The sequence below is a fragment of the Tachypleus tridentatus genome, chromosome 7, assembly GCF_004210375.1.
Source record: "Tachypleus tridentatus isolate NWPU-2018 chromosome 7, ASM421037v1, whole genome shotgun sequence".
Classification (NCBI taxonomy): domain Eukaryota; kingdom Metazoa; phylum Arthropoda; class Merostomata; order Xiphosura; family Limulidae; genus Tachypleus; species Tachypleus tridentatus.
In genome coordinates this window covers 110,924,580-110,940,829 of record NC_134831.1, presented here as the reverse complement: position 1 = coordinate 110,940,829, position 16,250 = coordinate 110,924,580, and the positions used below count along the sequence as shown (strand labels likewise).

General features: G+C 31.9%; 1 protein-coding gene across 1 annotated transcript in view; it reads left to right on the top strand.

The window, feature by feature from the left end:
• Positions 1-421: 421 nt before the first annotated feature.
• The window catches only part of LOC143257771 (glycine receptor subunit alpha-1-like), a 49,055-nt gene continuing 33,226 nt past the window's right edge, over positions 422-16,250 (top strand). Inside the window, exons 1-3 of the mRNA XM_076516805.1 lie at positions 422-511; positions 3,276-3,343; positions 11,670-11,902. Of these exons, the coding sequence (XP_076372920.1) occupies positions 490-511; positions 3,276-3,343; positions 11,670-11,902 (323 nt within the window). The 5' untranslated portion in view covers positions 422-489. The remainder of the gene's footprint in view (positions 512-3,275; positions 3,344-11,669; positions 11,903-16,250) is intronic.

The window sequence follows — 16,250 nt, the reverse complement described above, 5'->3', positions numbered from 1 at the left end:
CAACAGTGTATTACAACACTAGTTACTGGTGAAAATAAAAACACGAAACCATAGCTTTAGTATACTTCTGTACAACTGTGTATCAGGTTTGTCTAATAATACAATATTTTGATTTAAAAGTGGCACGTAATTTTCCAACAGCTCCATTTTTATGATATTGTAAAACAGGTTTTCATTTCTTTATCGTAATAATACGTTTAATGTCAGACGGTTAAGCGTTTTAGTAACAATGAAGATGAAGTGAACAGAACGATCTCTTCAGGTGAGAACCAAAATGTATTTATTTTTCGAATAAAAATACTTTTACTGTTTGTATTACAGTAAAATAATCAATTTCTAACAATTAAACTGTTTATTTTATACCTTTTACATAAAGTTTTTTACTGGATTTCTAACTAGTTTCTCTGTCTGGTAATTCCCAGTTGTGATAATGACCAAATAAAACCAGCTGTTGAACTTAGCGATATCGTATCCTCATCGTACGATAGAATGAGACCGCCCATTTGGAACGGTAGGAATTCTATTTCCTAAATCTTAATTCAATCAATGGTGATTAGAAATGTAACTAGTTCTGTTAACCTATGTTTTTCCACCTCATTACTTTCACTGTCTGTACAAGTAAGTTTAACAATCTACGTCACAAGTACAAACACGACGACAAATAACTACATCATACATTATGACATAAATTAACGTTGAAACGGTGTTTACTTTCACGAACACGTGACTAACTTGCTTATAGAGAGATTTTAGTTCTGTGTCGTCTCGAATATTCACGTGTTTTGTATATATAGACAGATTACATCTATCTCTAACGTATTCATTTTGAAACAAACTGTCTGTAAACTTAAATAACTAAGTTTAACATCTGGGTTTCACGTTAATAACACGCTTGTTGGAATTTATAGAGAGGTTTCAAAAACCAGTTAAAATAAAGTGAGCCTCCAGATGCATGAAATCTTCCACAGTAATGTGTGAAACCCAGTCCTATGTACATATGTAGTCTTATGAAACCTTCTATACTGATATGTCAAGCCTAGTAGTCTGAAATTTCTCAATTGATAAGAAAAGTAAAACTTTCCAAACTGATGCGTCAAATTTAGTCCTATAAATATAATTCTATAGTCTCATAAAACCTTCCAACTGATAAACAACACCTAGTTACGCTGGTGACGTAAGTGAAAGGGTGTGGTTGGGTGTAATTGTTCATATATTCTGACAACTTTGACAGCTGTTGCTTCAAAACCTTACTTTGAAAGAACTCCTTTAACCTAAATGACAAATATTTAACTATGCCAGTCGAGCTGTTTCTCGCCATTAGAAAAGGTCTGTGAAATTCTTTATATAACGACGGATTATCCCATTATTAACTAGAAAAATTGAAAAGCTTAGTTTGAGAATTTCATTCCTTTAAACTATAGAACAATTAGGGTCTGAATGTTAATACTCATTGTTTTTGAACTATAGAACAATTAGGGTCTGAATGTTAATACTCATTGTTTTTGAACTATAGAACAATTAGGGTCTGAATGTTAATACTCATTGTTTTTGAACTATAGAACAATTAGGGTCTGAATGTTAATACTCATTGTTTTGAACTATAGAACAATTAGGGTCTGAATGTTAATAGTCATTGTTTTTGAACTATAGAACAATTAGGGTCTGAATGTTAATACTCATTGTTTTTGAACTATAGAACAATTAGGGTCTGAATGTTAATAGTCATTGTTTTTGAACTATAGAACAATTAGGGTCTGAATGTTAATACTCATTGTTTTTGAACTATAGAACAATTAGGGTCTGAATGTTAATACTCATTGTTTTTGAACTATAGAACAATTAGGGTCTGAATGTTAATACTCATTGTTTTTGAACTATAGAACAATTAGGGTCTGAATGTTAATACTCATTGTTTTTGAACTATAGAACAATTAGGGTCTGAATGTTAATACTCATTGTTTTTGAACTATAGAACAATTAGGGTCTGAATGTTAATAGTCATTGTTTTTGAACTATAGAACAATTAGGGTCTGAATGTTAATAGTCATTGTTTTTAGGGTCTGAATGTTAATAGTCATTGTTTTTGAACTATAGAACAATTAGGGTCTGAATGTTAATAGTCATTGTTTTTGAACTATAGAACAATTAGGGTCTGAATGTTAATAGTCATTGGTTTTGAACTATAGAGCAATTAGGGTCTGAATGTTAATAGTCATTGTTTTTGAACGATAGAACAATTAGGGTCTGAATGTTAATAGTCATTGTTTTTGAACTATAGAACAATTAGGGTCTGAATGTTAATAGTCATTGTTTTTTAACTATAGAACAATTAGGGTCTGAATGTTAATAGTCATTGTTTTTTAACTATAGGACAATTAAGGTCTGAATGTTAATAGTCATTGTTTTTTTAACGAAACAACAAGTAGGGTCTCACTTTGTGATGTTAATAGTCATTGTTTTTGAACTATAGAACAATTAGGGTATGAATGTTAATAGTCATTGTTTTTGAACTATAGAACAATTAGGGTATGAATGTTAATAGTCATTGTTTTTGAACTATAGAACAATTAGGGTCTGACTTTGTGATGTTAATAGTCATTGTTTTTGAACAATAGAACAATTAGGGTCTGACTTTGTGATGTTAATAGTCATTGTTTTTGAACTATAGAACAATTAGGGTCTGACTTTGTGATGTTAATAGTCATTGTTTTTGAACTATAGAACAATTAGGGTCTGACTTTGTGATGTTAATAGTCATTGTTTTTGAACTATAGAACAATTAGGGTCTGCCTTTGTGATGTTAATAGTCATTGTTTTTGAACTATAGAACAATTAGGGTCTGACTTTGTGATGTTAATAGTCATTGTTTTTGGATTCGGTGATTTATTAGTTGGCACGTTATTGGAATTTTAAAATTGTTCTTTACTAAAACGTAAAAACTGAGTGCTGTAATATTTTATATTTACATGAGATGGTAATATTTGACTTATATTGTGATTCTCAAATTATTTGTTTTTCTACTTTCGCATACGAATTATAGGTATCTGTCCTGTCGTGTTTTGAACTGTTGTTACATGCATAATAATACGATAAAACGAGGCATAAATATTCGTGTGTTGTTAGAAAGAATTAAAACAAATTGTCAGACATTCAAAAATAGTAGTAAGCGAGTGACGTATTTAAGGCTCAGAAAAGTGTCATCTTGTGTTTGTTAATTAAAACAGTAAACTAAAAGTTATTTAATGTATTTCTAACAATGTTTCATATGTTTCCAGGAAGTCCTGTCAAAGTCTATATCAAAATTGCGATTCTAAATATCCTCTCAGTAGACGAGGAAATGCAGGTAAACCCATGTTTTGTTTTGTTTTTCATTAGTTCGAGTAAAATTATTATTTCAAGAAGTGTAAGCTTTGTAAAGACAAGTCACTTTGTAAACATAAGTTTGTAAATCTCTTACTAAACTCACCAGTTAAATTGATAGGGCGAAAAACACAGATAATTTTGAGTGATTTTAGACCTTTTGTGTTCATTGTTTTAAATTCACAAAGGGTTGTTGTGACTTAGTGATTGTCATGAGTTCACTTAACTATAATATTTCTGTTAACTTGTATATTATGTTATGTTAGATACTGTTGTTTTATACATTAAGTTAGACATTGTTGTCACAGACATTATCATATTGTATACGTTAGAAATGTGTTAGCGTTATGTGGTTCCAAGGTAATTTTAAACATATTTTACAACTGCTACGTGTTTCAGAATGTTACCTAATTTTTTTAGTGATTTGTCCATACAAAACAATGATAACAACTATCACTACATTCTAATGAAAATAATGTTAAAAATAGAGGCATGGGCCGCCTCTTTCACCTTTTTAAGCCGCAAGACACGATCCGTTCGTCCAATGCACCAGTACCTGTGCCAAGCATGGCACTAAACATAACTTTTGTTTGGCTTCATCTCCACGTATTTTGAAAGGCGTTAAAGTTGAAAAGGCTCCCAAAACCCAAACATTCATCAACCTAGTTATTTATTTAAACTCAATCTGTATAGGAGAAATTCTGTTATATATATATATTACTTTTAAAACCGAAGGGCTCTGTACATAAATTATAGATAAATAATAACAAGGAATAAGCTGCGATATATCTGTGGAGGTAGAGCTTACAAAATGGTAAATAGACAGATATCCAGCTTCTGTCAGATTGGATTGTTCTATATTCGGGAGCCTAGATCTGAATTAAACTTGTAATTGTAATATGTTTAGGATTTGGTATTCAAGCCAATAACAACTCGCAACTATAAATATTTGGAGCTACATGATTACATGCACGAATGGAATAGACCTGCAAAGGAAAATGTTTTTAAAAACGAGGCAAAAACATCCGACACTGTGGGTGATGTTCCGTCGCTCATAGTTACCATACATCTGTATAAATACCTTCAAAACTACGATGTTCAGGTTAAAAATTTACTGGTATTTAAAAATTAAAATGTAAATTAATCTTCAAATTTTCGAACATAACGAAATAACAAACATTGCTTCCTTATTGGTCAATATGCTGTTTAAGTGAGAACGTAGATGTCTACATCATTGTAAATGAACAGGTATTTTGTGTAACACCCATATGACTGATGACAACTATTTGGATTTTTTTTTTCTTATCGGAATATATACTATATCAACCTACAGTGACTGATTATATACAATATAACTTATAGTGACTCAATATATACTATATAACCTATAGTGACTGAATATATACTATATAACCTACAGTGACTTAATATATACTATATAACCTATAGTGACTGAATATATACTATATAACCTACAGTGACTGAATATATACTATATAATCTATAGTGACTGAATATATACTATATAACCTACAGTGACTAAATATATACTATATAACCTACAGTGACTGAATATATACTATATAACCTATAGTGACTTAATATATACTATATAATCTATAGTGACTGAATATATACTACATAACCTACAGTGACTGAATATATACTGTATAACCTATAGTGCCTGAATATATACTATATAACCTATAGTGACTGAATATATACTATATAACCTACAGTGACTTAATATATACTATATAACCTATAGTGACTGAATATATACTATATAACCTACAGTGACTGAATATATACTATATAACCTACAGTGACTGAATATATACTATATAACCTACAGTGACTGAATATATACTATATAACCTATAGTGACTGAATATATACTATATAACCTACAGTGACTGAATATATACTATATAATCTATAGTGACTGAATATATACTATATAACCTACAGTGACTAAATATATACTATATAACCTACAGTGACTGAATATATACTATATAATCTATAGTGACTGAATATACACTACATAACCTACAGTGACTGAATATATACTATATAACCTACAGTGACTGAATATATACTATATAACCTACAGTGACTGAATATATACTATATAACCTACAGTGACTGAATATATACTATATAACCCACAGTGACTGAATATATACTATATAACCCACAGTGATTGAGTATATACTATATAACCCACAGTGACTGAATATATACTATATAACCCACAGTGACTGAATATATACTATATAACCCACAGTGATTGAGTATATAACCTACAGTGACTGAATTCTTCTGTTGACAATATTTACAACCATCAGCTTCAGTTTTCTTAGTCGATTTAAGTTAGGCTTAACTCATCTTACTTAGCACTAACGTAAAGAACTGCAGAATTAGTACACAAAAACACATGTAAACATGACGTACATCTAACCTCTACTGGTTAGGCTGCGTCTTATAAACAACTATCTATAAAGACTATCCATATGATTATTGACTTCAGTAACATAAAAACGCGTGTTTGACCAAGTTTGTTTATTTCTAAATAAAACCGAACTCTAAAGATCCTAGACGTAACGTATCCAAGGGATATTTATCCAAATGATTTATGAATTATGCAACATAACAAGATTGTTTGCGCCCATATAAAAGCTATAAAGAATGACAGTGTAAGATACGAACATACAAACATAAAACTCAATATTGATTTTCACAGTGGTCATTGGCATACTTGTTTATTTAATCGACATGTTGGAAGACCATTGATTCCAAACTATATTTATTAAATCGACTGGGCTGTAAAGTGTTATTTCCCGAACGCTCACGCGCACTATTTATAGGGTTTAAAAGTTCTTTTTATATCGCGGGTTGAATTTACAATTTTACCTCTGGTGAGAAAGAGGTGATAATCATTCAATAGTCAGCTTAAACTAGGATTGTAATGTAATAAAATATCCAATCACTTGAAAACAGTTGTGGGAAAAAACATTTCTATTACATTAATTTATGTTTAGTTACAACATTTCAATTGTCAGTGTAATCTTTGTCAAGATGTAACTGAGTAATAAGGAAGCTATGTTTCATACACAGAAACAGTGAAAACAAAGACGTTAAAACAAGAGAGGCGGGCCTGGATATTTGTTCATGTAGTCGTATGTAGTGTGTTTGTTAAGGTGTTGTATGTTTTTATTCATGTTACCTCCATGTTACAAGGTAAACCAAGTGTAAATGTAAATTATATACACGCACATATAAACATGAGTCGTTTCTCAAAATCCACGTTATTTGTACGTAATAAAGTTAATATTGTTGAACCTATAGCGGATAGAGGACGTCACGAGCAATATAGTCGTATAGTCGTGGACACAGAACAGTGTAGTTCAAACTCAGAAGTGAAAAAAAAATCGTAGAGCATATATAAATGAATCGAAATATGATACTGTCGGATTACACGAAATATCGCGCTTTATTCAAACAACTACTGTGTTATTTATGTTTTGCTTATACGTTAAAAAAATAATTTATGTTAGAAAGGCTTCATCAACTTCGTAATGGATTGTCTTCTTCACAAGTCACAGTAATTACAATCTTTTATTGACTTATTTAACGTTCCATGTTCCTAGGTTTTTGTTACTAAATGAGTTTTCAATATCTTCCACAAAAGACAATAATACTAAATAACAACATCAAATACAGGAACTTAATAGTTCTAATGGTAACTACACAATAATACCAAATAACAACATCAATTACAGGAACTTAATAGTTCTAATGGTAACTACACAATAATACCAAATAACAACATCAAATACAGGAACTTAATAGTTCTAATGGTAACTACACAATAATACCAAATAACAACATCAAATACAGGAACTTAATAGTTCCGATGGTAACTACACAATAATACCAAATAACAACATCAAATACAGGAACTTAACAGTTCCGATGGTAACTACACAATAATACCAAATAACAACATCAAATACAGGAACTTAATAGTTATATGATGGTTAATAGTTCTACACAATACTACCAAATAACAACATCAAATACAGGAACTTAATAGTCATGATGGTAACTACACAATAATACCAAATAACAACATCAAATACAGGACCATCTTATAATGGTAACTTATCCTCAAATACAGGAACTTAATTCATGGTAACTACACAATAATACCAAATGTCAACATCAAATACAGGACCATCTAGTTATCCTTACTTTCAGTGTCACACACTAAAGACAGCTAGTCAGCACCATCTAGTTATCCCTACTTTTAGTGTTACACACTAAAGACAGCTAGTCAGCACCATCTAGTTATGCTTACTTTTAGTGTTACACACCAAAGACAGCCAGTCAGCACCATCTAGTTATCCCTACTTTTAGTGTTACACATTAAAGACAGCTAGTCAGCACCATCTAGTTATGCTTACTTTTAGTGTTACACACTAAAGACAGCCAGTCAGCACCATCTAGTTATCCCTACTTTTAGTGTTACACATTAAAGACAGCTAGTCAGCACCATCTAGTTATGCTTACTTTTAGTGTTACACACTAAAGACAGCCAGTCAGCACCATCTAGTTATCCCTACTTTTGGTGTTACACACTAAAGACAGCTAGTCTACACCATCCTCCGTTATATTAATAGAATAGTAGGATTTGAATTTCTCCCCTTATAATGAATCCGCCGCTTCTCAGTTCATAGAACGTGTTATTGTTATATTTTTACACAAAATTGGCGGTATCTAGCCAACCATGGCCTATTGGTCCATTCATGTCCCGATTGTTATATAGTTAGCGCACTTTGTAGCAATAGGAGACATCAAACTATTTGATCAGATAATAGTAGCTATTGTTAGCGTTGACTCTCCTCTAGTCTTCCACTTCAAATTGGAGACAACTGTAGATAGCTTTCCACGAGCGTTATAAACAAACATAAAACTTAGAAATTAATGAAAGAAAAGTATGACAATCATCGCTCCCCCCGAAAACAAAACACTTTATTTCAAGACTGGAAATCATCCATAAAATGATGTTATTAGAATGATTTCCTTTTTTCTAGTTTGTAAATTAATTCTTTTGATTTATAAATATTTGTGTGTGTGTGTGTGTGTTTTAAAGCTGCGTGTTTGTGTTTTTCGTATAGCAAAGCCACAAAGGACTAACTGTCCAGCCCACCGAGGGGAATCGAACCCCTGATTTTAGCGTTGTAAATCCGGAGACACTACCGCTGTACTAGCGAGGGGCTGTCTAAAACTAAATTTATTTTTACATCCGTAGACTTACCGCTGTACAAGCAGGGGACTGATTTATAAGTAACTTCGTTGTTTATCTTAATCCGTAACTAATCCTCTTTCATTATCCTAATCCATAGATAATTCTATTCATTATTCTAATCTACCATATCAAGTTGATAGCCTTTATATTTGTGTGCATCAACTGAATTTAGTTAATATCAAACCAAGCTTAAAGAAATATATATATATCCACAAACTACATTTAGTTAATATCAAACCAAGGGTAATGAAATATATAAAACGATTTAGTTAACATCAAGCCAAATCTAGAGAAATATGTAAACCTTCATTTCCTTAATATCAAGCCAAGCGTAAAGAAGTATATAAAACGATTTAGTTAACATCAAGCCAAATCTAGAGAAATATGTAAACCTTCATTTCCTTAATATCAAGCCAAGCGTAAAGAAGTATATAAAACCATTTAGTTAATAACATCAAGCCAAGCGTAAAAAAGTATATAAAACTATTTAGTTAACATCAAGGCTAGCATGAAGAAATCAATTTCGTATCCTTCCATGGCATTTCAGAAACATTATATACGTATTTCAAATAATTTAAATATAATTTATCTGTATTTAAAGGAGAAGGGGAAATCCCTGGGTCTCATTATAATTTGAAACTACTTGGATCTTGAGATATATTATGGAATCGACTGGATTTCAAGAACATATAGGATTTCTTGCTGTCATGGTTCGCAGAAGTAGTGAACGATGAAATTAATATATTTGGCCTGTACAATCTCTTTTATTCACTGAAAGTCATGTTTTGTTGAATAAAACGATAATAAATAAGTATTGTTGAAAGCAATTATTAAAAAGCGATACTTATTATACGTTTGCGGACGAAAGACGGTAAGAATCGTACTTTATTTTTATAATTCTTTGATGTTGAGGTTATCGAATGTCTCTTTCAGTCCACTGGTGTTGAGGATATAGAAACTTTGGAAGGCCTAAGTGATAGACCTACAATTAGCGACAAGCATAGAATATAAAGGGTAAAAAAATAGTAAGATAAGTTGATGAGAAAAGTTATAAAACGATAAGTTAACTGTCATAGGAGTTAATGTTAATATTTATCGCATTTTAGGAGAAGAACTGGTCTTGTCAAACGGTGTTCTAAATCAATTGTACCTGCCATTGTAGGCCTATATGCGAAAAGCAGATGTTTATTAGAAACAGGCTTAAATACAAAAATAAACAACAACAACAACAAAACACAAGTATCCACAGTTCAGGACAGAACTGCGGTCAGTGTATGTGAATTATAGACTGATACTTCTGTGATAAAATAGAAAAAACAAAAGAAACGTCAATTTTACACTGATGATGATGTGAGAAAAATAATTCGGCTTGTCATATGAATTCCAAAGCAACTTAATAGTGGACTTTTGACGAGAAGAATTGAACTTTATGGTAGTTAAGTTAGAACTATGAAATACATAGTATCAAGAGCTTTTTGGTATAGACCTTTAACTCTTTCGAATATATATGGTATAGACCTTTAACTCTTTCGAATATATATGTATTATTTTAATAAACAAGCGGAGTGCATGCTGTTCGTTTATTATCGAATTCATCGCCAAAAACACATACTATATATTCTACTACTAGTTACAAATGGTTTCTTTTACAATTAGCTAGCTATAGCCACAATAATAAATTTTGAAACGACAGTAGAAGCAAATTTGAACGACATATAGGTCTATATACAGAAACAGTGGGGAGATTACTATTACTCTGTATTAACATATCAGATGATTTTGATAAAGGGATACAGAGGAGAACGACTTGAGTTAAAAGACAGTAAATTACGAGAGTTTGTTAAACAACAAGAAGAACCAAAGAAAAAGAAAGGAAGAAAAACTGAATTAAGAAAGGAGAAGCTGGAAATAGAGAGAATGAAAATACAAAGAAAGAATAACAAAGGAGTCAAGGCCAGATGGCTCAAGATGCCCAAATACTGATAAACGTAAAGATGGAATGGATGCTTTCTGGAAAGATGTAGGGAAGTTGTCCAAATTCAGAACTGGAACAACGGTGGCTGGACAGTCTGTCTGAGTCAATTTCTCAAAAGAAAAGGCCTACAAGTACATACAGATATCATGGATTATGAGAAATTAAAACTGACTTTACTGAAATTGTATGAACTTATAGAAGACTTTCATTGTCAAGTTCAAAAGAGTCAAACCTGACACTGGAGAATCTGTTTCAGTTTGTGGCATATCGTCACAAGACGAACTGATATGGCCATTATGAAAGTATTTTTCAGGAACTGGCAGACCTATTAGTGTAGAAACATTTCATGCTCACGTGTTCAATTCACATATCACTTATCAAAGAGAAGCATGTAAAGGCGTAGACGTAAGGAACAAGTGAGCATAAAGTATATGGAAGTCCATGGAGGTAATATAACTGGCGAGTCCAAGAATATCCAGTTTAGTGTAAAACCAGTGGTGGCTGACCAGAACCATAAATCTACCAAACGTTACGGAACAGACAAGATAAGAGGTGCATGTTATGTTTGTTATATGATGACACACAATTAACATACAACTATGAAATACAAAGTGAAAAAAGTTTTTATATATCCATTTAGCTAGTTTGAATATATATATTATTTTAAAAACAAGTGGAGTGCTTACTGTTCGTTTATTATTGAATTTGCAGCTAACAACTCACAGACACCTACTGTAGAAGAATCCTTAACCCAATATGTAACTTATTAATAACTTTCCTCACAGTGTATGTTAAAAAAACTCCGTCAGACTGGACCTCACATTCCCAGTTTTACAAAGGTTTTAACACAGGACAAAATTACAATATGTCTGATAAATAATTATGGTTTTTTACAATTAACGCCCTAGTCAGAACACTTCTTTGTTGATCAAAGTTTATCACGTGAATTGTTTTGAGTTCTCAATTACTTAAATATCTTTCTCTTTAAAGAAAATAAAAGATAACTCAAACATATTCCAGGCCTATCAGGCAGACATATTCTACCATCAGTTCTGGAAAGATCACCGTCTTAACTCCAGCATCGCTAACAACTACCACGATTACAAAGTTATTCTGCAAAACAAGTGGCGCAGCGATATCTGGACCCCAGACACTTACTTCAAGAACTCGCTGAATGGACAAGTTCATGACATCGTTAACCCTTACATGTACATGGTTCTTTACAACAACAGCGAAGTATTTTTCGCGGCAAGGTGAGTTTCATACATCACGTTACTGTTTCAGTTTTGTTGTTATACTACATACATCACGTTACTGTTTCAGTTTTGTTGTTATACTACATACATCACGTTACTGTTTCAGTTTTGTTGTTATATTAGATACATCACGTTACTGTTTCAGTTTTGTTGTTACACTACATACATCACGTTACTGTTTCAGTTTTGTTCTTATACTACATACATCACGTTACTGTTTCAGTTTTGTTGTTACACTAGATACATCACGTTACTGTTTCAGTTTTGTTGTTATATTAGATACGTCACGTTACTGTTTCAGTTTTGTTGTTACACTAGATACGTCACGTTACTGTTTCAGTTTTGTTGTTACACTAGATACATCACGTTACTGTTTCAGTTTTGTTGTTACACTAGATACATCACGTTACTGTTTCAGTTTTGTTGTTACACTACATACATCACGTTACTGTTTCAGTTTTGTTGTTACACTAGATACATCACGTTACTGTTTCAGTTTTGTTGTTATATTAGATACATCACGTTACTGTTTCAGTTTTGTTGTTATATTAGATACGTCACGTTACTGTTTCAGTTTTGTTGTTACACTAGATACATCACGTTACTGTTTCAGTTTTGTTGTTACACTAGATACGTCACGTTACTGTTTCAGTTTTGTTGTTACACTAGATACATTGCGTTACTGTTTCAGTTTTGTTGTTACACTAGATACATCACGTTACTGTTTCAGTTTTGTTGTTACACTAGATACATCACGTTACTGTTTCAGTTTTGTTGTTATACTAGATAGATCACGTTACTGTTTCAGTTTTGTTGTTACACTAGATACGTCACGTTACTGTTTCAGTTTTGTTGTTACACTAGATACATCACGTTACTGTTTCAGTTTTGTTGTTACACTAGATACGTCACGTTACTGTTTCAGTTTTGTTGTTACACTAGATACATCACGTTACTGTTTCAGTTTTGTTGTTATACTACATACATCACGTTACTGTTTCAGTTTTGTTGTTACACTAGATACATCACGTTACTGTTTCAGTTTTGTTGTTACAATAGATACATCACGTTACTGTTTCAGTTTTGTTGTTACACTAGATACATCACGTTACTGTTTCAGTTTTGTTGTTACACTAGATACATTACATTACTGTTTCAGTTTTGTTGTTATACTAGATACGTCACGTTACTGTTTCAGTTTTGTTGTTACACTAGATACGTCACGTTACTGTTTCAGTTTTGTTGTTACACTAGATACATCACGTTACTGTTTCAGTTTTGTTGTTACACTAGATACATCACGTTACTGTTTCAGTTTTGTTGTTATATTAGATACATCACGTTACTGTTTCAGTTTTGTTGTTACACTAGATACATCACGTTACTGTTTTAGTTTTGTTGTTATATTAGATACATCACGTTACTGTTTCAGTTTTGTTATACTAGATACATCACGTTACTGTTTCAGTTTTGTTGTTATACTAGATACATCACGTTACTGTTTCAGTTTTGTTGTTATACTAGATACATTACGTTACTGTTTCAGTTTTGTTGTTTTACTAGATACATCACGTTACTGTTTCAGTTTTGTTGTTATACTAGATACATCACGTTACTGTTTCAGTTTTGTTGTTATATTAGATACATCACGTTACTGTTTCAGTTTTGTTGTTATATTAGATACATCACGTTACTGTTTCAGTTTTGTTGTTATATTAGATACATCACGTTACTGTTTCAGTTTTGTTGTTACACTAGATACGTCACGTTACTGTTTCAGTTTTGTTGTTACACTAGATACATCACGTTACTGTTTCAGTTTTGTTGTTACACTAGATACATCACGTTACTGTTTCAGTTTTGTTGTTACACTACATACATCACGTTACTGTTTCAGTTTTGTTGTTACACTAGATACGTCACGTTACTGTTTCAGTTTTGTTGTTACACTAGATACGTCACGTTACTGTTTCAGTTTTGTTGTTACACTAGATACGTCACGTTACTGTTTCAGTTTTGTTGTTACACTAGATACATCACGTTACTGTTTCAGTTTTGTTGTTACACTAGATACGTCACGTTACTGTTTCAGTTTTGTTGTTACACTAGATACATCACGTTACTGTTTCAGTTTTGTTGTTACACTAGATACATCACGTTAGTTTTGTTGTTACTACATACGTCACGTTACTGTTTCAGTTTTGTTGTTACACTAGATACATCACGTTACTGTTTCAGTTTTGTTGTTACACTAGATACATCACGTTACTGTTTCAGTTTTGTTGTTACACTAGATACATCACGTTACTGTTTCAGTTTTGTTGTTACACTAGATACGTCACGTTACTGTTTCAGTTTTGTTGTTACACTAGATACATCACGTTACTGTTTCAGTTTTGTTGTTACACTAGATACATCACGTTACTGTTTCAGTTTTGTTGTTACACTAGATACATCACGTTACTGTTTCAGTTTTGTTGTTACATTAGATACATCACGTTACTGTTTCAGTTTTGTTGTTACACTACATACATCACGTTACTGTTTCAGTTTTGTTGTTATACTAGATACGTCACGTTACTGTTTCAGTTTTGTTGTTACACTAGATACGTCACGTTACTGTTTCAGTTTTGTTGTTACACTAGATACGTCACGTTACTGTTTCAGTTTTGTTGTTACACTAGATACGTCACGTTACTGTTTCAGTTTTGTTGTTACACTAGATACATCACGTTACTGTTTCAGTTTTGTTGTTACACTAGATACATCACGTTACTGTTTCAGTTTTGTTGTTACACTAGATACATCACGTTACTGTTTCAGTTTTCTTGTTATATTAGATACATCACGTTACTGTTTCAGTTTTGTTGTTACACTAGATACGTCACGTTACTGTTTCAGTTTTGTTGTTACACTAGATACATCACTGTTTCAGTTTTTGTTACACTACATACGTCACGTTACTGTTTCAGTTTTGTTGTTACACTACATACATCACGTTACTGTTTCAGTTTTGTTGTTATACTAGATACTTACTGTTTCAGTTTTGTTGTTATAGATACGTCACGTTACTGTTTCAGTTTTGTTGTTACATAGATACACGTTACTGTTTCAGTTTTGTTGTTACACTAGATACATCACGTTACTGTTTCAGTTTTGTTGTTACACTAGATACATCACGTTACTGTTTCAGTTTTGTTGTTACACTAGATACATCACGTTACTGTTTCAGTTTTGTTGTTATATTAGATACATCACGTTACTGTTTCAGTTTTGTTGTTATATTAGATTCATCACGTTACTGTTTCAGTTTTGTTGTTATACTAGATACATTACGTTACTGTTTCAGTTTTGTTGTTTTACTAGATACATCACGTTACTGTTTCAGTTTTTTTGTTACACTACATACGTCACCTTACTGTTTCAGTTTTGATGTTACACTAGATACATCACGTTACTGTTTCAGTTTTGTTGTTACACTAGATACATCACGTTACTGTTTCAGTTTTGTTGTTACACTAGATACATCACGTTACTGTTTCAGTTTTGTTGTTATATTAGATACATCACGTTACTGTTTCAGTTTTGTTGTTACACTAGATACATCACGTTACTGTTTCAGTTTTGTTGTTATACTAGATACATCACGTTACTGTTTCAGTTTTGTTGCTACACTAGATACGTCACGTTACTGTTTCAGTTTTGTTGTTACACAAGATACATCACGTTACTGTTTCAGTTTTGTTGTTATACTAGATATATCACGTTACTGTTTCAGTTTTGTTATTACACTAGATACATCACGTTACTGTTTCAGTTTTGTTGTTACACTAGATACATCACGTTACTGTTTCAGTTTTGTTGTTACACTACATAAGATACGTCATCGTTACTGTTTCAGTTTTGTTGTTACACTAGATACATCACGTTTTGTTGTTACACTAGATTACTGTTTCAGTTTTGTTGTTACACTAGATATATCACCTTACTGTTTCAGTTTTGTTGTTACACAAGATACATCACGTTACTGTTTCAGTTTTGTTGTTATACTAGATATATCAAGTTACTGTTTCAGTTTTGTTGTTACACTAGATACGTCACGTTACTGTTTCAGTTTTGTTGTTACACGAGATATATCACCTTACTGTTTCAGTTTTGTTGTTACACAAGATACATCACGTTACTGTTTCAGTTTTGTTGTTATACTAGATATATCAAGTTACTGTTTCAGTTTTGTTGTTATACTAGATACGTCACGTTACTGTTTCAGTTTTGTTGTTACTCTAGATACATCACGTTACTGTTTCAGTTTTGTTGTTATACTAGATACATCACGTTACTGTTT